Genomic DNA, 22,508 nt, shown 5'->3' on the forward strand with positions numbered 1-22,508 from the left:
GACAGGAGGAAATCGTTAGGGTACAAGGTAAATAAGGTTAGTACAATAACAGAAGAGGCTGGAATGGTAGATGGGGATGTCAGAAAAGGGGTTAGAGTAGCTATTGTGGAAACATGACTTTCTTTTGTGCATCCCATTCCTGCTTAATCTGCCAAAATCTCTGACAAACAAGATATGGCTGAGATTCAGAAATTCAGTAAATCTAAACTGAAGAAGACAAGAGAAATCCACTGCCTTGTACAGAAGTAATTGAACAGGAGAAGCAAGGAAGTGAATCTTAATGGCATCTACTCTGCCGATATTACGGTACAATCCATAGCAATTTCCTCCTTGCTTTTTGTAGACCTTAAACTCTGTAAGATGCAAAGAGATTGGATGATGTTTAAATGATAGTGCTGGCCCTTTTGAATCAAGAGAAAAGTGCACACTTGACACTGATAAACGGCGTTGCTTCTCTGTCTGCCTGTCTCACTGCTTTGGGGGCCTGGTGGAAAAAAAAAAGTGACTACCCAGGGCTTCCCTGGTGGTCCAGTGGTTAAGATGCCGTGCTTCCAATGCAGGGGGCATGGGTTTGATCCCTGGTTGGGGAACTAAGATCTCACATGCTGTGTGGCATTGCCAAATAAATAAATAAATAAATAAATAAATTTTTTAAAAAAGTGACTACCCATTGGTGAAAAAGAACCGGATGGGGAATATACTGAATGTGGCAAGAAAAAAAAAAGCAAATTGGGCCATTCTCCTGAAACCTGTTAAATGCAGTTTCCAAAATGTCACTTATTTAGTCAAATGACTTAATTATTCATTTATTCAAAAATATTTACTGAATGCCTAGCTTTTCTTCCAGGATTTTAGCACTGAGAATAAAACGCTGATCAAATCAAACAAAATACTTTTTCAACTGGAAATTATATTCTAGAGGGAGGAGACTTTGACTAAACAAAAAATAAAGCATGAATACAATAGGAGGTTGAAATAAGTGCTATGATGAAGTCAAAGCAGGGTGATCTGTGGGTGGAGTTGGGGGCGCCTTTAGATTGGGTGGTCAGGGAAGGCCTCTCTGAGGAGGTGACAGTGAAGTGGAGAGCTCACTGAAAAGACAGAGCCAGGGATGCCAAGCTGTGGGAAAAGCATCTCAGACAAAAAGAGCTGCCGGTACAAAAGCTTAAGGTGGGCTTCCCCGGTGGCACAGTGGTTAAGAATCTGCCTGCCAATGCAGGGGACACGGGTTCGAGCCCTGGTCCAGAAAGATCCCACATGCCACAGAGCAACTAAGCCCGTGAGCCACAACTACTGAGCCTGTGCTCTAGAGCCCATGAGCCACAACTACTGAGCCCATGTGCCACAACTACTGAAGCCCGTGCGCCTAGAGCCCATGCTCTGCAACAAGAGAAGCCACCGCAGTGAGAGGTCAATGCACCGCAACGAAGAGTAGCCCCTGCTCGCCGCAACTAGGGAAAGCCCGCACGCAGCAACGAAGACCCAACGCAGACAAAAATAAAAAATAAATAAAATAAAATAAATAAATTTATTTTAAAAAAAAGAAAAAAAAGCTTAAGGCAAGAGCAAACTTGATGCACTCAGGAACAGAAGGACAGCCGGCAATGTTTTTACATCTGCAAAGAAACATACTTTAAACTTGCAAATTTAAAAAAATGTACCCTTACAAGTTGGTCCTGTCTTGGCCACCAAAGGAAGGAAAAACCAGATCAAGGAGTAAAAGACCTAAATACACATTCAAAATAAAAGGTATTTCACTTTTCTTACTTGATTACAATAATAAAACCTGTTCAGGGCTTCCCTGGTGGCGCAGTGGTTGAGAGTCCGCCTGCCGATGCAGGGGATACGGGTTCGTGCCCCGGTTCGGGAGGATCCCACATGCCGTGGAGTGGCTGGGCCCGTGAGCCATGGCTGCTGAGCCTGCGCGTCCGGAGCCTGTGCTCCGCAACGGGAGAGGCCACAACAGTGAGAGGCCCACGTACCGCAAAAAAAAACCAAACAAAAAAAAACCTGTTCACTCTTCAAAATATAGTCGGGGAATTCTCCTTAGCTAAGTCTCAGTTGAGTATCATGTAATCTGAGCGTTCTGGTGGGGAGTGAAGGGGAGCAATGAGATGGAGCTGTCGACTGATATTGTGGAGGAGTTGCTATGTCAGGGCCCCCAAGACCACCCCCGGGTTCAATGATTCATTAGGAGGATTCACAGGACTCAGCCTATGGTCATGGCTAAGATTCATTATAAAAAAAGGATACAAAGCAAAACCAGCAAAGAGAAAAGGCACATGGGGCCAAGTCCAGGGGAGACCAGGCATAAGCTTGCAAGGGTCTTCTCCCTGTGGGATCACACAGGACATGCTTAATTCCTCCAGCAATCAGTTGTGGCAACATGTGTGAAATGTTGTCTTCCAGGGAAGCCCATTAGAGACTCAGTGCATAAGATTTTTACTGGGAGCTGCTTACAATAGGCACCCTCTGCCTAGCGTGAAGCCAAATTCTAGGCTCCCAGAAGGAAAGCAGGCGTTCAGCATAATCCATAGTGTTTATACAAACAGTTTAGGTAGTGAGCCATCCTTATTATTTCTAGGAGTGGTGGAGACCCTCCCAAAGCCCAAGTGCCAGCTAAGGGCCAACCTTGTAAGCAGGCCTTTTGAAGATAGCCATCTCAGGACTGCTATGTTAGCTCTTTTTCTTTTTGCACAACTGGGCTATCATCTCTCTTCTGGATTTTGCTAGATATAATGTAACTAGTAAGGGAGTGTATCCTACACTCATGGGAAGACAGCCCTAAGACTTGAATTGTTTCCTCAGTTCACTGTGGATCCTTGTAGGGCCAGGCTCCCATTGGAGAAAATGAACCATTGCTCACTTCCCTCTTTAGAAAAGTCTCTCTCAGCGACTCTTTTCTACTCCCTAACATATCAGAAGACACAAAAGACATACATATATATTCAGTTAAATTTACTTCAGATTTGAGGGTGTTTTCAGATTTTGTCAATTCTCTGGTGCTCTACTGGGGTTAAGAGTTGGATATTCTATATTTTTTCCTCACTCTGGGCTTGTCTTTTTTTTTTTTTTTTTTTTTGCGGTACACGGGCCTCTCACTGTTGTGGCCTCTCCCGCTGCGGAGCACAGGGTCTGGACGCGCAGGCTCAGCGGCCATGGCTCACGGGCCCAGCCGCTCTGCGGCATGTGGGATCCTCCCGGACCGGGGCACGAACCTGCGTCCCCTGCATCGGCAGGCGGACTCTCAACCACTGTGCCACCAGGGAAGCCCCTGGGCTTGTCTTTTTAGATGTGACACCAGAAGTGACAGTTTAGCATGACTCAGATCACTTATTCTTTGAAAGTTTAAAAACGGATGTATGCTAACACATATATATGGAATCTAAAAAAAAAAAATGGTCATGAAGAACCTAGGGGTAAGACGGGAATAAAGAAGCAGACCTACTAGAGAACGGACTTGAGGATATGGGGAGGGGGAAGGGTAAGCTGGGACAAAGTGAGAGAGTGACATGGACATATATACACTACCAAACGTAAAATAGATAGCTAGTGGGAAGCAGCCGCATAGCACAGGGAGATCAGCTCGGTGCTTTGTGACCACCTAGAGGGGTGGGATAGGGAGGGTGGGAGGGAGGGAGACGCAAGAGGGAGGGGATATGGTGATATATGTATATGTATAACTGATTCACTTTGTTATAAAGCAGAAACTAACACACCATTGTAAAGCAATTATACTCCAATAAAGATGTAAAAAAAAGTATTACCATTAAAAAAAAAAGGATGAAACTTAGCAACAGTAGTGGGACATTTTCACTCCAGTTTCAAGGCTTTCTGTTTCTTCCATAATGACAGCTGTTCATGCCTAATGCTCTGAGTCCACTATTGAAAGGTGCATAATACCTTCACAGTCATTTTCATTTTAATACAGTACTTAGTAAAACAGCTTCAGGAACCATGTGTATGAAAGGCACCATACAAAACCAAATAATGTAACATTGTTCTACTCTAATTAGGTCCCCTATAGATGTAACTCACTTAGGGTACTGATCGCTGAAGTGTTTTCTGCCAGTGTAAAACCAGTAGAAAGGAAAATCAGCATAAACCCCTGTTAGTTTCCTAGGGCTGCCATACATATTACCACAAACTTGGTAGCTTAAAAACAACACAGATCTATTCTCTCAAAGTTCTGGAGGCTAGAAGCCCCAAATCCATGTGTCAGCAAGGCCATGCTCTCCCTGAAGGCTCTAGGAAAGAATCCTTCCTTGCTCCTTCCTAGCTTCTGGTGGCTCTCAGCAATCTTTGGCATTCCTTGGTCTGTAGCTGCATCACTCCAATCTCTGCCTCCACCTTTACCTTCTCTGTATATCTCTGTGTATCCTCTCCTCTTCTAAGAAGAACAACAGTCATTGGATTAGGGGCCCACCCTACTCCACTATGACCTTATCTTAACTGATTACATCTTCAAAGACCCTACTTCCAAACAAGGCCTCATTCTGAGTTTCCTGGTAGATAAGAATTTGGGGGACACCATTCAACCCACTACACAAGCACACATCCACATGCCCCTGCAGCAACATGGAAGGGTTTCAAATCATTGTCATTCTGATAGCTCAAACAATGGAAGTTATAAAGGGATTTTTGGATGAGACACATTTGTTAAGAGTAGCAGTGGGAAAAAAAAAAAGACTAGGAGTGAACTATTGTTACATTGAAAGGAATGTTTTGAAAAGCTGGAATACTGTTCTTAAGATATTTATACCAATGATATTAAGACCAAAAAAGGTAATCTTACTTAGGTTTCTTGGTAAAATGTTGTAAAATATTGGCACCTAATGGGAAATATGTACCTGATAAGGTACTAATAAATTTGTATCTAATAGGAAATACGATATCTCCAAGAATCTTTACAGAGGCCACCAAGAAACTAGCAGCATGGCAGTTGTAGGTCCTTGGGTAAATGGTAACAAAAGCCAGTTGTTCACAACATGAAATATAATATAGTCATAGTTCAGAGGCAGTTTGCCACAGCGTAAAGAGTAGGGGCTTTGAAGCAGGGTTGGGCTTCAGTTCAAGTCACAGCTCATACCACATTGGCCCTGTGGTTTGGACCAGTTGCTTCTGAAACTTAGGTTTCTCAGTTGTAAAATGGAGATACAAATATGTATCTCAATGAGTTTGTATGAAGATAAATCAGATAGTGCTTTTAAAGGCCAGGCCCACAGAAGAAATTCAAGTAATGTTGGTTGAATCAAGTTATGGCCTAACTCAATCTCAGGACGAGCTCTGATTCAATTCTGGCCATCTTTGTGATCTCCTAGTCAGCTTATGCTGACCCAACACTGAGATTCCTATGGCACACTTTGAGGAGGTCATTCTGAATGCCATTATGCCCTACCCATTTATCTCTGAGGTCGTCAAAACTAGGAACTAACATATAGGTCAAAAGGCTTCTGCCTTCCTAAATAAATTGCATATGGCAATTTCATTCAACATTCCTGGGCTTCTTCCAACCTTAGCCCATTTGAGAGGAGCCCATCTAGGTGTGCTGAAGGTATTATCTTGTTTCCTCATCATTCTTATATTGATATAACTAAAATTATAACCTGTGTAGAGATATCAGAGCACCGGAATATTCTCCCTCCCAGAGGGAGACTCAGTCAGCAAGTTTATTCCTTGGCCAATTTACATTGGGGATAAAGTCTATGTCTTCTCTAGGGCCTTGGCCTGCTCCATAAAAAGTAAAAATAGGAAATGCCCATTTTTAAATGATTACAGGGTTCTCAATGGTGTCGTTGTGCACAACCAGAAATTCCTCCCACTGTTTGCCAATTAGCTATTCAACTGGTTGGAGATGTCATTGATAACCAACTGGAATTTAGGGGGCACACAGAGATTCAAGGCAGGATGGGGACAAAAGGAAGAATGAATGGGAGGACCCTATGAGAATACAACTTCTGTTTGCTTTTGGCTTTTGCAACACATCTACCATGTTCCAATATTTTAGGAACTACTTAACTCAGATCTAAGATTATCAGGATTGTTTTGTGATTGCCCATCTCATCAATATCCATGTTTGCTCTTAAGATCTGGCCCAGCACACTACTGGGGTTTGGGGTTTTGGGTTTTGTTTGTTTCTTTGTTTTTAGTATCTGTTTACCCAACTACAGACTCTGTGTCAGACCTTCCTGGAGCCATGGGAGACTTTGTTTATGGTATTTATTGTTATGTTTTGCTTTGTTTTCTTTTGGCTTTCTGGGTGTTTTAGTTAATTCCTAAACAAGTTATGATTTCATACCAGAGGGAAAAAAATATTAAAGAATAATAGAAACTTGAGGTTTGAAAGATCTTTTTGAGCTATTTACATCAACCATCCTTTTCATGCCTCTTCCACACCATTCCTTCAAAATCATTCTTGAGCCTGCATGAAAATATCCAGTATCAGGGCACTCTTTATATACAGAGCTATCTTGTTCCATTTTTTTAAACATCTTTATTACAGTATAATTGCTTTACAATGGTAAAGCTTTCTGCTGTATAACAAAGTGAATGAGCTATACATAAACATATATCCCCATATCTCCTTCCTCTTGCATCTCCCTCCCACCCTCCCTACCCCACCCCTCTAGGTGGACACAAAGCACTGAGCTGATCTCCCTGTGCTATGTGGCTGCTTCCCATTAGCTATCTACCTTACGTTTGGTAGTGTATATATGTCCATGCCGCTCTCTCACTTCGTCCCAGCTTCCCCTTCCCCGTGTCCTCAAGTCCGTTCTCTAAAACGTCTGTGTTTTTATTCCTGTCCTGCCCCTAGGTTCTTCAGAACCATTTTTTTTTTAGATTCCATATATATGTGTTAGCATATGGTATTTGTTTTTCTCTTTCTGACTTACTTCACTCTGTATGACAGTCTCTAGGTCCATCCACCTCACTACAAATAACTCAATTTCATTTCTTTTTATGCCCGAGTAATATTCCATTGTATGTTCATTGCAGTTCTTGTTCCATTTTTATACAGTCTGACTTTTCTCACCAGAGTTCATTGAAACTGACTGAAAGTTCTTTTTTTTTTTTTTGCGGTATGCGGGCCTCTCACTGTTGTGGCCTCTCCTGTTGTGGAGCACAGGCTCCGGACGCGCAGGCTCAGCGGCCATGGCTCACGGGCCCAGCCGCTCCGCGGCATGTGGGATCTTCCCAGACCGGGGCACAAACCCGTGTCCCCTGCATCGGCAGGCGGACTCTCAACCACTGCGCCACCAGGGAAGCCCTGAAAGTTCTCTTTTAAATTGAGTTAAAATTGATCTTGCTATGACTCTTCTCAATGTCCCTCTGTTTTGTAGTATCTTCATAAACTCATGCATTTTAATATATTTGAAGGTTTCAATTCATTGCAGTTATTACTCTTATTGGTGCTCAAATTGTCCCATATTTGGCCAATGTGATCTGTCTTCAAGTTGGCTACTGGGTCATTTTGAAATAACTCTATTAGTCTTTAATAACTCCATTGCTTTTTTGACATGGCAAGATGTTCCAGGCTCATCTTGCATATTTCTTCATTAATGCCAAGAATTAGCCATTAATCTAAGAAGCCCTATTTCATTTTCAATTACTTTCCAAATCATGTTTGGGAGAAATTTCCTTTTTTGAATGATATGGTTTTTTTTTCTGGTTATTACAGTCATATTCCTTTTGGTAGAAAATACTAAAAGAGATTTAAAAAATAGCTAGAACCACCAATACTGCCATCATCCAGAAATAATCAATGTTAACATTTTATCTCTTGAACTATCTTTCCATTTAAAGTCCTACATCATGCTTCTCCTTTTTCTAAACAGTAGGAAAAGAGATGATGGGGGAAAAATAGATGACATTTTAAACACTTAGGCAAAATCAAGTTGAATAAATATTTTAACTTGTTAACTATTTTTTTAAAATCCTCATATTGGTAATTAAACATCCAGAGCAAATTGATATGTGTGAGAAACTTTAAATTTGGGTACTTTGGATTTTGCAAAAGCTGTTTTGCTACCATTGTTGACAGATGCCTAAGATTGTTTGCAAAGCTGCAGGAATCCACCGGAAGGCAAACAGAACTCTATATATTCAATGGAAATGAAAAGAGACCAAAATGAAAAGTCATTACAGAGCCAGAGAGTATTTTTAACTTGTCAACCTTTCATTTGTAACACATATAACACAGCTCTTACAATGTTTAGAGCTGGGATGTCAAATAGCTGGAGAGCTATAGAAAGCCCAGATTACTGTTAATGGGCCTGTAAGTCTAGCCCGAGTTACAGGTCTGTCATTGTTTCTAGTGAAAAGTCGTTGTTTTTTAAGATCTTTAGTAGACTGGAAGAAGAAAAATAAGAATGGTGATTCCTCTATGACTTATAAACATAAAGCAGAAAGCAACATTATTGACAAAATAATATTGTCTATTTAAAGGTATTTAATATCTTTGTTTCCCCAAGTGATTCCAATGTGAAAACAGCTTAGGAGTTGTTCCTTCCCCCATATCGATTCATTTCACCTGCAGCTTCTGTGGCTGAACGACTGAAGTGACATTTTCTATCAAGCTTTGTCATACTCCCCTTTGCTCATAGATGCTTTAATGTCCAAGAGGCGTTTTGTGCTATAGAAATACTCCCTACTCGTTGTACTTTGTTTACAGTCCAATATCTTAATCTTATGAATTTAGTATTTCTATAAACATAAAAGAGCAAACATAAAAATAAAAAGAGCAAACATTCCTCAGTGGTTCTCAAAGTGCGGTCCCCAAATCAGCAGCATAAACAGTACCCGACAGCTTGTTAGAAATGCAAATTCTTCTGGGCCCCAACCCAGACTTATGAATCAGAAACACAACTGGCTGAATCAGAAACACAACTGCCTGTGTTCTAATAAGCCCTCCTGGTGATTCTGATGCGTGTTTAAGTTTCAGCATGATTGCTTTAAACATTCACGCACTACTTATACAACCACTAAATCAAATACATATTAAATGAACAAAACAAGTCTCGTCAACCATTTAAACATTGATTGCAATTTAATCAAATGCTTTAAAACACTTAATCACAAGCCTAGCATTTCAGATTTTCTTGAATGCTCTAAATATTTTAAAAAGGAAAATATATACATAAAACACCACACTGATTAGAGAGCTGATTAATATTTTAACAATACAACTGAGCACAATGCTATTAATATCATAGATTTAATTTTGTTTACATTCTTACCCCTACTTTTATTCTTATCCTTACATGGTCCTGGAATTTAAATGTGTGTGTGTAATTTTACCAGACTGGAAAGAAGAAAAATCATCTCAAGAGGCTAGGAATGTAGGTTTAGTGGATTGCTGACCACTTAATTTTGGTTGGGTTTGTGAACTGCTTGCTAATTCAAGATGAATTAAATTCAAGCTGCCATCCACTAGCTTGAATATATTTTTATAACCTAGTTTTCACTTTTAATCACGGGATCTGATATTGGTTTCCTATTGCTGCTTTAAGAAATTACCATAAATTTAGTGACTTAAAAACAACATAAATTTATTATCTTACACTTCTGCAAGTCAGAGGTCTAAAATGAGCCCATAGAGCTGTGCCCCTTCTGGAGGCTCCAGGGAAGAATCCAACTCCTTGGCCTTTCCAGCCTCCAGAGGCTGCCTACATCCTTTGGCACATGGTTCCCTTCCTCCATCTTCAAAGCCAGCAACTTAGTCAGCATCTTCTCTCACTTCTGACCTGCCTCGCTCGCTCATTTTTTTTTTTTTTTGGCTGCACCGCACGGCTTGTGAGATCTTAGTTCCCTGACCAAGGATTGAACCCGTGCCCCCTTCAGTGGAAGCACGGAGCCCTAACCACTAGAGCACCAGGGAATCCCCCCTCCTGCGGCTCTCTTATAAGGATCCTCTCTCTTAGATTGCACCCAGCTCAGGATAACCTCCCCATCTCAAGATCCTTAATTTAATCACATCTGCAAAATTTCCTTTGCCACGTAAGGTAACATATACACAGGTTTTGGATATTAGGACATGAACATCCTTGGGGGAAGGACATTATTCTGTCTACCATAGGATCCTTGTTTCTGTTTTTCATATGGATTTTGATTTATTAAAGAAGTTAAAAGATGGGGTATCCTTCAATTTTTATTTGTTTTCAATCGCTGGCAGTACATCACCCATTGTAATATTTTTATGATATATTAACCTGGCCTGGTTTCCATATTTTGAAATATATGCCTTTCTGATTGGCATTGTTTTATAATTAGTTGGGTCACCAAGAGGTTTCACTACTAGAGCGACAGGAACGTGAGTCTGAAAATCTAGATTTCTTCTTCAGGACAGTTAACTTATTGTTTTAGAATAAATGGCTGTATCATCTTTCTAATTGGAAATTGTGTGTGGCAACGGGTGCTAGCCAGCTGCACGATTCCTCTTCTACTTCACTGTACATAAGACCACAAATGCTGATGGGGCCTGTCCATTCATGTTATAGTTTCTACTATTTCTAGGACTATTTGGTATCTAAGTTGTGTTAATTATTTGTGGCTTACACACATTAAAAATGGCACATTATCTATACTTTATGAACAGAAATACATTTAACAAAATCCCACGAAATATCTATCTGTATCTATACAGTTATATATAAGCACTTTCCTACTTAAGTAAATAAATTTAAATGTACATGGTAATATTCATCTTTCTTTGATATTAAATTATATTTTTGTACATTTTCTTTATATTAACTCTTTTCTTATGAGCATCATGGCCTTTTATAAGCACGTTTTACTTAATGATTTTTACTATAAATGATCACAACTTGACAAATGGTTAAGCTAGTTCTTTTTCCTTTTAGCACTGCCCTACTATTTTTAAAATCATTTTTGCTTCCTAGCAACAACAGGGTGTTACAGACCTATACTGATTTTATCCTGCCCAAGGACATGGAATTAACTATCCTCTAATAGTTTCTGGTTCCTTTTTTAGGTATAGAACAATATTAAGACCAAAATTTGGGCACTAGGGATGCTTACAAGTGTTGAGGGGAGACAAGATTATAGCTACTGCTGCTGCCACAGGACTGCTCTTGGTAGGGACTGAGCTGAAAGGAAAATACAGTTGACCCTTGAACAACACAGGGGTTAATCCACATATAACTTACAGTCCACCCTCCGTATCTGCAGTTCCTCAGCATCCATGGATTCAACCAACCATGGATCATGTAGTACTAGTAGTATTTACTATTGAAATATATCCACGTTTAGGTGGACCTGTGCAGTTCAAATCCACATTGTTCACAGGTCAACTGTGCTTCTTTTATAAGTGTATGAAATCTTGTTCTTTCCAGTACAACATATCGTGTCGTTATCCCTCACTTTTCCTATAGTATGAGATTTCAGCAACTACTAAGACCTTCCGCCTCTACACTGATCTATTGTTCCACCCAGCAGCAGAGTATCCCACTCTCCTCCCACCTCCTCACTCTATTTTCTAGGATAATAGTTCTCAGCCTTGTCTTCAGATTGGGTTAACCTGGGGAGCTTTAAAAATATTGATGTGATCACTAATTATTAGAGAAATGCAAATCAAAACTACAAAGAGATATCACCTCACACCAGTCAGAATGGTTATCATCAAAAAATCCACAAACAATAAATGCTGGAGAGGATGTGGAGAGAAGGGAACCCTCCGACACTGTTGGTGGGAATGTAAATTGGTACAGCCACTGTGGAGAACAGTATGGAGGTTCCTTAAAAACTAAAAAGAGCTACTATATGATCCTGCAACCCCACTCCTGGGCATATATCCAGAGAAAAACATGGTCTGAAAGGATATATGCACCCCAGTGTTCATTGCAGCACTGTTTGCAATAGCCAGGACATGGAAGCAACCTAAGTGTCCATCAATAGATGAATGGATAAAGAAGATGTGTTACATATATACAATGGAATATTACTAAGCCATTAAAAAGAATGAACTAATGCCATTTGCAGCAACATGGATGGACCTAGAGATTATCATACTGAGTGAAGTAAGTCAGACAGAGAAAGAGAAATATCGTATGCTATCAATTATATGCAGAATCTTAAAAAAATGTTACAAATGAACTTATTTACAAAACAGAAACAGACTCACGGACTTAGAGAACGAAGTTACGGTTACCAGCGGGGAAGGGTGGTGGGGAGGGATAGTTAGGGAGTCTGGGATTGACATGTACACACTGCTATATTTAAAATGGATAACCAACAAGGACCTACTGGGTATACCACAGGGAACTCTGCTCAATATTATTTAACAACCTAAATGGGAAAAGAATTTGAAAAAGAATAGATACATGTATATGTAAAAAAAAAGTATGTATACCTAACCTTTAAAATTATTGTGATAATTAAATCTTATAAAGTATGTAAAGCAATTATAAAAAAGTATTGATGTGACTCCCCCACCATAGCTTCTAATTTAAATTTCCAAAGGGCAGAATATGGCAACAGGTTTTTACAGCTTCATAGGTGATACTAATGTGCAGCCAAGGTCAAGAACCTCTGTTCTAGGAGGTGTTGGGCAACCTCAGTAAAGCAGACCAGTCACTGTTCCATGAGAGTATACCATAGAGGTTCCAGGGTTACCAACTCCACATTATAAACAGGGCAAGTAAATGCATGCTTGCCTTTTGGCTGCTTTGTTCCAGAGCTCTTGGGATTGTTCAAGGGAGGGAATGACGACAATTGCCCTTTTTCAATATTCTTGAAAAACTCAAGTGTATCGGGCATTGACTTCTCCAGTTGCTCTCCTAGTGTCTCCCTCTTTCAGCCTCATCCTTTTATTCTTTCCTAACCTTGCTCTAATTTATTCTTTCCTAACCTTGGTTTTCTCATCTATGAGGTTAAGATAACGTTTATCTGTGACACACATAGCAAAACTTAACAACACATCGTAAAGTTCATAAAAACCATAAGAGGTTGGCAGGCCATGGTCCTAGCTCCCTAAAATTATTTGAGAGGCTACAACTGAAGTCAGATCTGTTTTTCTGACTGGGAGATTCCAGAAAGTCAACTGTAATGGTTAATCCAGATTTTTTTTTTTATTCTGTCTCTACACACTGTAGGAAGTGATGCATATTTAAAGAAATCCTTTGGGGTCAAACACCCCTCTACCTCTCTCTCTCTCTCATAGGATTTTAGGTATCATAAAATTAACTAATTCTTCTGAAATAGGAAATTGATTATAATTATAGATCTTATTGGGATATCTACCGTCATCTAAATAACTTTCTCAAGGTGGAGTTAAAAGCCTGCATTCTGTAGTATGAAACATCAGTATATCTGTACGGTGAAGGGAATCTGTATCGTGATTTTGAAAAAAGGGGAGAAGATCTAAAATTCTTTTAACATAATAGCCTATGTCTAAGGACAGTGGTTCTCAAATTTTGGAAGGTTATCTGATTTATTTGGGAAACTTGGTATAAGTACAAAGACCCAGTCTACCCTATTTCAGGAGCTTGGACCTCTGTTGTTTATTAGTTATTCACTTAGTTCTGATATACACCCAAGTTTGGGACCCATTGCCTTAGGACATCAGATAGGTCAGGCTAGCTGGTTACTGTAAAGATGTGGGCCTTAATGGAAGGGAGGAAATTATTCATTTTTCAGGATTTGAGATGCCTTTTTCTTTCAATTGAACTAGAAAGCACTCGTTGCCAATGAGACTGTGGACAAAGTCCTTTGTTTTTGTGGGCTGCCATCTCTTGATCTCTCGATTTTTGCGGGGGAGTGGAGGGGGCTGGTTAGGTTTTGAAGAAAAGAATGGATGATACTTTCAAAAATATGGTGGCGTCAATTTTCACTTTATTAGGAGTCTCAAACTTTAATATGCAAATAAATCACCTGGAAACCTTGTCAAAATACAGATTCTGATTCAGTAAATCTGGGTGGGGCCTGTGATTCTGCAGTTCTAATAAGCTCCCAGGTGATGCTGATGCTGTTGATTTGAGGAGTGAGGTTCTAGCTTTGGTTCTCAACCTTGGCTGCACCACTGGAATTTCCTGGAAAGTTTTTTAAAATGTTGATCTCTAGGTTGCACCCCTAGAGATTCTATTTTCCTGATGAAATTGATAGAGATTATGGCCTGGGCCTCAAGAGTTTTAAAAATTCTCCAGGTGACTTTCATATGCAGCAAAAATTGAAAACCCCGGTCTCAGTCAACCATCAAACGTCACCTGTTTTACAAGAGAAACTCTAAAGTGGCTCTTTTATTCACCTCTTTCAAACTACAATGTACGATGTGCTTAGACAGTTCAGAGCACTGGTTTCCAAATCTTGACCCCTCCACTGATGCCCTGCCATGGGAAGTTTTCATCAGAAGTTGTAAAATAAGAAAAATAAAGACAATATAGTGAATTTCAAAAAGCTAAATTAGGGCCTCCCTGGTGGCGCAGTGGTTGAGAGTCCGCCTGCCGGTGCAGGGGATACGGGTTCGTGCCCCGGTCTGGGAGGATCCCATATGCCGCGGAGCGGCTGGGCCCGTGAGCCATGGCCGCTGGGCCTGCGCGTCCGGAGCCTGTGCTCCGCAACGGGAGAGGCCACAGCAGTGAGAGGCCCGCATACAGCAAAAAGAAAAAAAAAAAAAAAAAAAAAAAAAAAGCTAAATTAATTCAAGGATCATTTCTGAGATTAGGTCATTCACACCTTTTTTGTTGTTAAAATGTCCTCTCTTACTAAATGAAGATATTAACATATTATATGTGTTTATTTTCTTGTTTCTCATGCCCTTAATCTTCTAAACAAAAAGTTGGGAATCATATGTTGATCTCCATATGTTTTTAGAAATTTTGCTGATCCATGAAATCTGAAAATCTGGGAACTATGGGTATGAGAAATCTGTGAAAATTTGAAAAAAACCCTGAGTCTAGAAAATATTGTTACAGGAATATGGTTTTCAATCTTTGATTCTCTAATCCCTGGGAGCAAGGAATTTTTTTAGTGGTCATTGAATTTTATAAGCAGCAACAGTTTTCTACAGACTGAGTAAATAATATGTCTCAGACATATAAGAAGGACTAATTTTCCAAGTATATGATGACTAAAATACAAATCTATGAAATCCTTACTAAATACTAGCTCTAGTTTTTATACATTTTCTTTTGACATGGTAATATCATCTATTACTTTTTGATCTTTTACTATGAACAAGGCATCATACTATGCATCTTATATAGGTTATCTCATGAATCCTCACAATAACGCAATGGGATAGATATTATTATGGTTTTACAGATGAAGAAACTAAGTCATAGAGAAATTAAATAACATGTCCAAGGTCACACAGCTAGTACGTTACAGAACCAAAATTACAAAGGCTAACTGGATACCTTATAATAATGACTCTATATATTTAATATAACTACTATTATGGGAGGCTTTCCAATATTTTTTTTGCCATTAAAAAGAGTTCCTTAAAACTAAAATGGTTAGAAGCCTCTTCTGTGGGGTTTCCCTTTAAATAAGAAGAAACCAAGATTTTAAACAAAAGGCCATCCCTGTTATTTTTGTAAGGCTGAAGCTTTAGCTGAGGCCACCATCACTCTGACATATAGAGAGAGCTTAAAATCTGGATCCCAGTTTCTCATTCCAGGTTTTTATCATCTGCAAATTTGAGGCAATGTGTTGTAATGGTAAGAACGTGGTCTTTTGAGTTAAACTGACTTTGGTTTGAATATGAGCTCCTCCAACTTACTTAGCTGTGTGATCTGGAGCAAGTTACTAAACTTCTTTGTGTCTCAGGTCCTTCAGCTATAAAATGAGAATAGTTATATCCATCTTTGCTGCCCATCAGAGATGTTCCGTGTCAGGCAGAATGGCCCAGCTCTGGGGCCCTCCTGTGCTCCGTCCTTGGTGGGAACAGCCTGGGGAGGGTGTGGCCTCAGTAGGAATGCTGCAGCAGACTCCAAAGGTGCAGCAGCTGGGGGCTGTCAGCTAATAGCACTCCTCCCAGAAGGTTCTCGCTTGCAAAACAACCTTTGTGTGCACCTCTTTGGCTGCCACACTGCTACCTTCAATTTTATAGTGAAAGTGTATATTTGTGGGGTGATGTCCCCCTCACAAAATGCCGCAATCCAGTTCATTAATTTTTCTCTGTATATCTTGTTTTTGGTCTTGTCTCTTTTAACTTTACCAACTGCCACATATCAATTATAATTCATTATCACAACTGCTAGGCTCACAATTGGTTTCTTATTTCCATAAAAAATAGTAAAATCAGCGGTCATTGGCTAAGACATCAGTGGAACAACATCTGGCTTCTGGAATGATTACATGTTTATTATTAGCTTTTAAATCCATCATGTTGATAGGTAGTTGTAACAGTAAAAATTCTAATGTATTAGCATTTCTTATTACTGTCTAAGACCCTATATTTAGAAGGAATTATTAAGCATAATCAACTCAGATGATTTTTTCTTGGTTTGTCACAGTGTGTTGTCTAGCATGACAGATGCAGTGTTGGCGCGAGTGTATAAACAATCAGATCTGGACATCCTGGCTAAAGAAGCATCCATCCCAATCATCAATGGGCTGTCAGATTTGTACCATCCTGTCCAGATCCTGGCTGATTACCTCACTCTCCAGGTTGGCTTACTTCTTTGCCTCACACAAGAGCAAAATCAATAATTCCTAACTAGCTCTAAACGGAAGCATTTAAATTGTGGTACTGGTGTTTTGTTTTCAAATAATATCTTGGCAAAGAATTATAGCATATGTGTACAAATAGATATCCAAGGAAGACAGGACATTGCTAAAAACAGATTATAGATACTTCTGTTCTCAAACCTTTGCTTTTTTTGGCGCCATATTTAACACAGTGGATGAACAGGTAATGCTGGAGCACAGAAAATAGAAAAATCGTTATGTAATCCATATATATCAGGCTCTGTGACTTGGCAGCGAAGACTGGTGGAGTGTACTTTGAACATTCAAAATGGTCAATTACTAAATGACTTTCTGAGAAGGAGGCCATTTTCTATCATTTTAATAAATTGCTTAAGACTGGAGTTAAGAGCATGCAGAATTTATAGAATTGAGGCTCAAATTTAGCCATGTCCCTTCAAATTAAAAACTTGAATAACTTTGAAAGATTCATCCCATTGGGTTTGCCGCAGCCAATCTACACAGTCTTGCCACTGGGAATCCTAACAACCATGGTTTCTGCGTCTATGGACTATTCTGGGGAGACAGGGCAAACTGGATAGGTAGGTCTATCTTCCTCCTCATTTGAATAAGCTACACACATGTACATGTGAGGTTAAACTCAAAATGAAACCCTTTGGTGATGAAGGTAAGATTAATGCAGAGAGGATGACACAACGATGTTAGATACCAAGTGGCTGTTTGTAGTTGTGGCTTTACATATACACCAGATAATTTAATGCTTCCCCTTGGGGCTTTATCATTACTAGATTATACATTCATCAGGGATAGTGAAATGTTCTATTCATCATATTGTCCCCCGCAGGACCTGGTGCAATGCCTTCATAAAGGAAATTCTCAAAGTAGGAGCTGAATGAATAAATAGCAGCTTATTAAGGGCATGGAATCTAAATCAGATGAACCTGGATTTACATCCAAGCTTAGCTACCAGTAGTTCTGTGATCTTCAAATTAGTTAGCCTTTCTGTTTTTAAAATCTTATCTTTATAAATATATAAATGTATAAAATATACGAAACCTACAGACACTTCAAGGAAAGTAAAACAAATATCCATGTGCCCATTATACAGTTTTGCCAAATCTTACTTTAGAATTTTTTGTTGTTTTTAAATAAAATGTTACAGATAAGAGTTGAAGTCCATTTCCTCCAACCCTGCAAAGAAATATTTATCCTGGTGTTTGTATTTATAATTTCCAAGCATGTTTTTATACTTTAACTGTACGTGTCAATATCTATAAACAACCAAGTGTATTAATGGGTTTTAAACTTTATATAAATGGGAACTTACTCAACTACCATGCTACACTGTTCTAGGTGCATTGTATTTCCCCTTTCTTATACCAACAAGTGTAAGATTCATAAGGGCAGTGATTTTTGTCTCCTTTGTTCATTGTTATATCTCCAGGGCCAAGGACAGTGTCTGGACATTGATGGTTCTCAATTTGTTGAATGAAAGAATAAATACAACAAAGATTCAGATTTGAAATATATGAAAATGAGTCTCCATATGAGTTCATATGATGTCTTGGCTTAAGATATTAGGACAGGGTTTCCCTGGTGGCGCAGTGGTTGAGAGTCCGCCTGCCGATGCAGGGGACACGGGTTCGTGCCCCGGTCCGGGAGGATCCCACATGCCACGGAGTGGCTGGGCCCGTGAGCCATGGCCGCTGAGCCTGTGCGTCCGGAGCCTGTGCTCCGCAGTGGGAGAGGCCACAACAGTGAGAGGCCCACATACTGCAAAAAAAAAAAAAAAAAAAGATACTAGGACATATGGCTATTTTTTTGTGATTGTACCTTCATGTCATTGAATTGCTCTGTATAATGCAAAAAAAAAAAAAATTAGTAGCTTATTCTTTCCAAGAAACCATTTAAAATTGAGATGTAGACTGTTTCCTTTATTTTAACCCTAATGATTGCTTCACATAAGTGGATTTCCTCCCAGATGCAATCTCCTCCATCCCTTGCCTTTCAGGAACACTACGGCTCTCTGAAAGGCCTTACCCTCAGCTGGATTGGGGATGGGAATAACATCCTGCACTCCATCATGATGAGTGCAGCGAAATTCGGGATGCACCTTCAGGTGGCTACTCCAAAGGTAGGGAAACTTTCTGCCTTGAAACTAACCCCCTTTGAAATCATTCCCAGATGCAATTACCTAGTGAAAAACAAACCTCTCTTCCATTCAAGGAGAGGACAGGTGAGGCCACAAAATTTAGGTTATGTTACTAGCCCTACTATTATAGCTACCTGGCCTCTTGAGTTTCCAATTTCCCATCTCTACAAAAAGAGATAGTCTTGCCTGATGCCTTTCACCCTGTAAGTCTGTGTTAAAAGCATGTCTGGGGCTTCCCTGGTGGCGCAGTGGTTGAGAGTCCGCCTGCTGATGCAGGGGACACAGGTTCGTGCCCCGGTCCGGGAAGATCCCACATGCCGCGGAGCGGCTGGGCCCTTGAGCCATGGCCTCTGGGCCTGTGCGTCCGGAGCCTGTGCTCTGCGGCGGGAGAGGCCACAGCGGTGAGAGGCCCGCGTACCGCAAAAAAAAAAAAAAAGCATGTCTGAATTATCCCTTTGAGTACCCTGAAACCAGCCATTATGATGACTGGCATTCTTGTATATTGCTACCACAAAGGCTGAAGAAAGTAATGAAATCCAGACAGCGTAGAAATCCCAAAAGAATTGGGGAAGATGCTGTCATTTTTTTGAGTACTACGATTTGGTAAAAAAAAAAAAAAAAAAAAAAAAAAAAATTCACTCTAATGTGAAGGACACAGCAATGGCATGTACACCAGCTTAGTGTTTCAAAACTCAAATCCAGGGGCCCTTCAGCCTTTTAAATCTGAGTCCTGGCTGTGAAGCTACCCCCACTTACTTCCTACCCTGCTATTAATCTCTCACAGGATGTATGGGAAACGTGACTTCTTTTATAGGTCCAAAGTAACCCTTTTGATACACGAGAAACTGGTAATAATTGTTGTCTGTGAGAAGTGAAACTGGGAGATTCAAGGATAGAGGTAGGAGGGAGACTTTATTCCCACAGTATATCCTTTTATGTGGTTTGAATTTCTTAACATGTAAATGTTCTACCTACATATTAAGTCCGTAAATAAATACACCAAAATAAAAAAGTGCAGATCCCCCTAGGAGAAGCCCTATGTTAAGATACTCCCAGCCTCGAGTTTGGGATTAACAGATGCAAACTATTATATATAGGATGGATAAACAACAAGGTCCTACTTTATAGCACAGGGAACTATATTCAGTATCCTGTGATAAACTATAAGGGAAAAGAATATGAAAAAGAATGTATCAATATATATGTATAACTGAGTCACTTTGCTGTACAGCTGAAATTAACACAACATTGTAAATCAACTATACTTCAATAAAATTAAAAAAAAAGATACTCCCAGCCTCATACAAAATAAGTAGGCCTTTTAGAGGATAAAAACTAATTCTACAAGAGACTCATACACAAATCAGTCCTGAAGGATCTCCACCGAACCTTTTACATACCCCCTCTCTACTGAATTCTTTTCACCATTATGTTTCTCATTAGTTACAATTTCCTATCAGGAGTCTTTTGAAGGGAAAGCTCCCCTAAATAGAAGCCATTTCAGAAATGAAGTAAAAGATAGAACTGATCTTCTCATTAAGGGATGATGATTCACAAAATTGTCCACCAGTGTTTCTGACCGAGCATGTGTTTGCTGTTATCTCAGTAGTCACTGCTGTGGTTCACTCTGATAAGCTAAGACATTCAGAGGTGAATATGTGAGGTCTAAAAATTCCTCCTTGCTTCTGCTTCTTGAGTTTAAGAGGGACCCAGGGCTTTCTGGGGACATGGGACTATCAGTGCTAAAACTGAGAGGGTCCCAGGCAAGCTAGGGTTATTTGGTCACCCAAGTGCCATGTCAGGCACTGTCCCACAGAAGGAGGCTTCAGCCTGATCCAACAAGTGAGCTCTGGAGTGTAGGTTATACCCCAGAGTTGTCCCAACCCAAGGCAAGGAAGATGGGCTTTTATCCTTGGAACCAGTCATTGGCCAAGGGCAGCGTGGGAGGTAGGGTGGTGAATCCCCTGGCACGTTTGGCAGGAAAAGCAGTCGGTGACCAGAGGGCCATCTTCTGGAGAAGAGCTGTAACTGTTAGGTGTTAAAAGCACACTGAAATGGGGAGAGGGGGCAAAAGATGTAAAACGGGGTCCTCTGAGGGCATCTTGGTAGAGCACTGGCATTGCTGCCAAAACCAAATAAAACAAATAAGACAAAACAAAACGCTTTTCTCTAGTGTTCTTGCTGAACCAGTTTGAGTCAATGCACCTGCTGCCTTAGTTTCCCAGGACTGCCATAACAAATTCCTACAAACTGGGTGGGTTAAAACAACAGAAATGTATTATCCCACAGCTCTGGAGACTAGAAGTCCAAAGTCAAGGTGCTGGCAAGGCCACACCCCCTCCAAAGCCTCTAGGGGAGGATCCGTCCTTTGTCTCTTCCTACTTCTGGTCGCCCCAGGCATTCCTTGGCTTGTGGTGGCATCACTCCAATCAATCTCTGCCTCCATCTTCTCCCCTTTATGTCCGTGTTTCTTGTCCAAATGTTCCTCTTCTTATGAGGATAGCAGTCATATTAAATTTAGGCCAACCCTAATCCAGTATGACCTCCTTTTAACTAATTACATCTGCAAAAACCCTACTTCTAAAAAAGGTCACATTCTGAGGTTCTGGTGGGGAAGGAATTTTTGGAGGACACTATTCTACCTAATACACTTGCCATAGAAGGAATGCCAGGCATAGGCAGCAGCATATATTGGAAGCCACCCTATTATAGTAAACTTTGGGGATGCAGAGAGCTAACCCTTACAACAGATAATCCTCTTTCATTCAGCATGAACTGGAATAAAGGGTCGGATCTGATGTGTGAATAAGGTAGTTCTTCCTCATTTTATGGGAAGAGTTAGCACACTCTCACTACAAATCTAGCTTGAAGAAGGGCTTTATATTAATGCAAACTCTTACTGCATTTGGGTTTTACAGATAAAACATACATGAACAATAGTTGTTCCCTGCTATAAGGTGTTTTTGGAAAGGTTTTATTCTGTTGGAGAAATACATGATTTAAACATTTTATTGCATGTCAAAGATGTTTTATTAACACCAAAGGAAAAAATCCCAATATTACAGAGTAATTTCAGTATTGTTCTTATGCAGAAACTCATTTAAATGATAAAGAGTACTAAAACCTGGTTAAATTTTGGTGGGAGTAACAGTTTAAAAAAGTCTTCTGGAAAGTCTGAAGTGTAGAAGATGTTCCATCAGTTTATAAATAGACCCATTTTCCTTAAAGATAAAGCTAGGAGACAGTGTAAACTTAAGAAGCACTGAAAAGTTTCCAAGACCATAGTTAATCTATTTCCTCATTCTTCAACCAAGAATAACTTACATATTCAAGAAAACATAATTTTGTCCTTGATTGTAAAATTGTTCCATAAACTATTGATGGTAATGATTTTAACATTGTTCTAAGTGAATATTTAGACTGAACTGGGTCTGTTAATCACCTTCTTCGTCTGGTTTTAAGATTTATGTAAAAGCCAATGAGTGATTTAGTATTGAAAGCTGAGCTGTGAGTAAAGAATTCCTCTTTGTATTCTCAGTCATGGCTCAGCGCATGCAAGGTTGGGTGATTTTCTAATTTCCAAACCTCTCTGTTGGTTCTCTAAGTGCTTATTGATTCCTTCTCTAAGAATAATTATACTTAGGGAGTATAAAACCTGCTTTCCAAAGGGAAAGCTAAATTTTCAGGGCAG

At 39.9% G+C, this 22,508-nt stretch overlaps 1 protein-coding gene and 1 long non-coding RNA gene across 2 annotated transcripts in view; one reads left to right on the forward strand and one right to left on the reverse strand.

The window, feature by feature from the left end:
• The window catches only part of OTC (ornithine transcarbamylase), a 65,452-nt gene that overhangs the window by 25,042 nt on the left and 17,902 nt on the right, over nt 1-22,508 (forward strand). The window contains exons 5-6 of the mRNA XM_082610286.1: nt 16,473-16,626; nt 18,677-18,799. Coding sequence (XP_082466412.1) covers nt 16,473-16,626; nt 18,677-18,799 — 277 coding nt within the window. The remainder of the gene's footprint in view (nt 1-16,472; nt 16,627-18,676; nt 18,800-22,508) is intronic.
• LOC309796877 overlaps nt 1-22,508 on the reverse strand; it is a 175,120-nt gene that overhangs the window by 12,379 nt on the left and 140,233 nt on the right. The gene's annotated exons all lie outside the window — the stretch shown is intronic.

Source organism: Mesoplodon mirus (assembly GCF_964341445.2).
Source record: "Mesoplodon mirus genome assembly, chromosome: X".
Lineage (NCBI taxonomy): Eukaryota > Metazoa > Chordata > Mammalia > Artiodactyla > Ziphiidae > Mesoplodon > Mesoplodon mirus.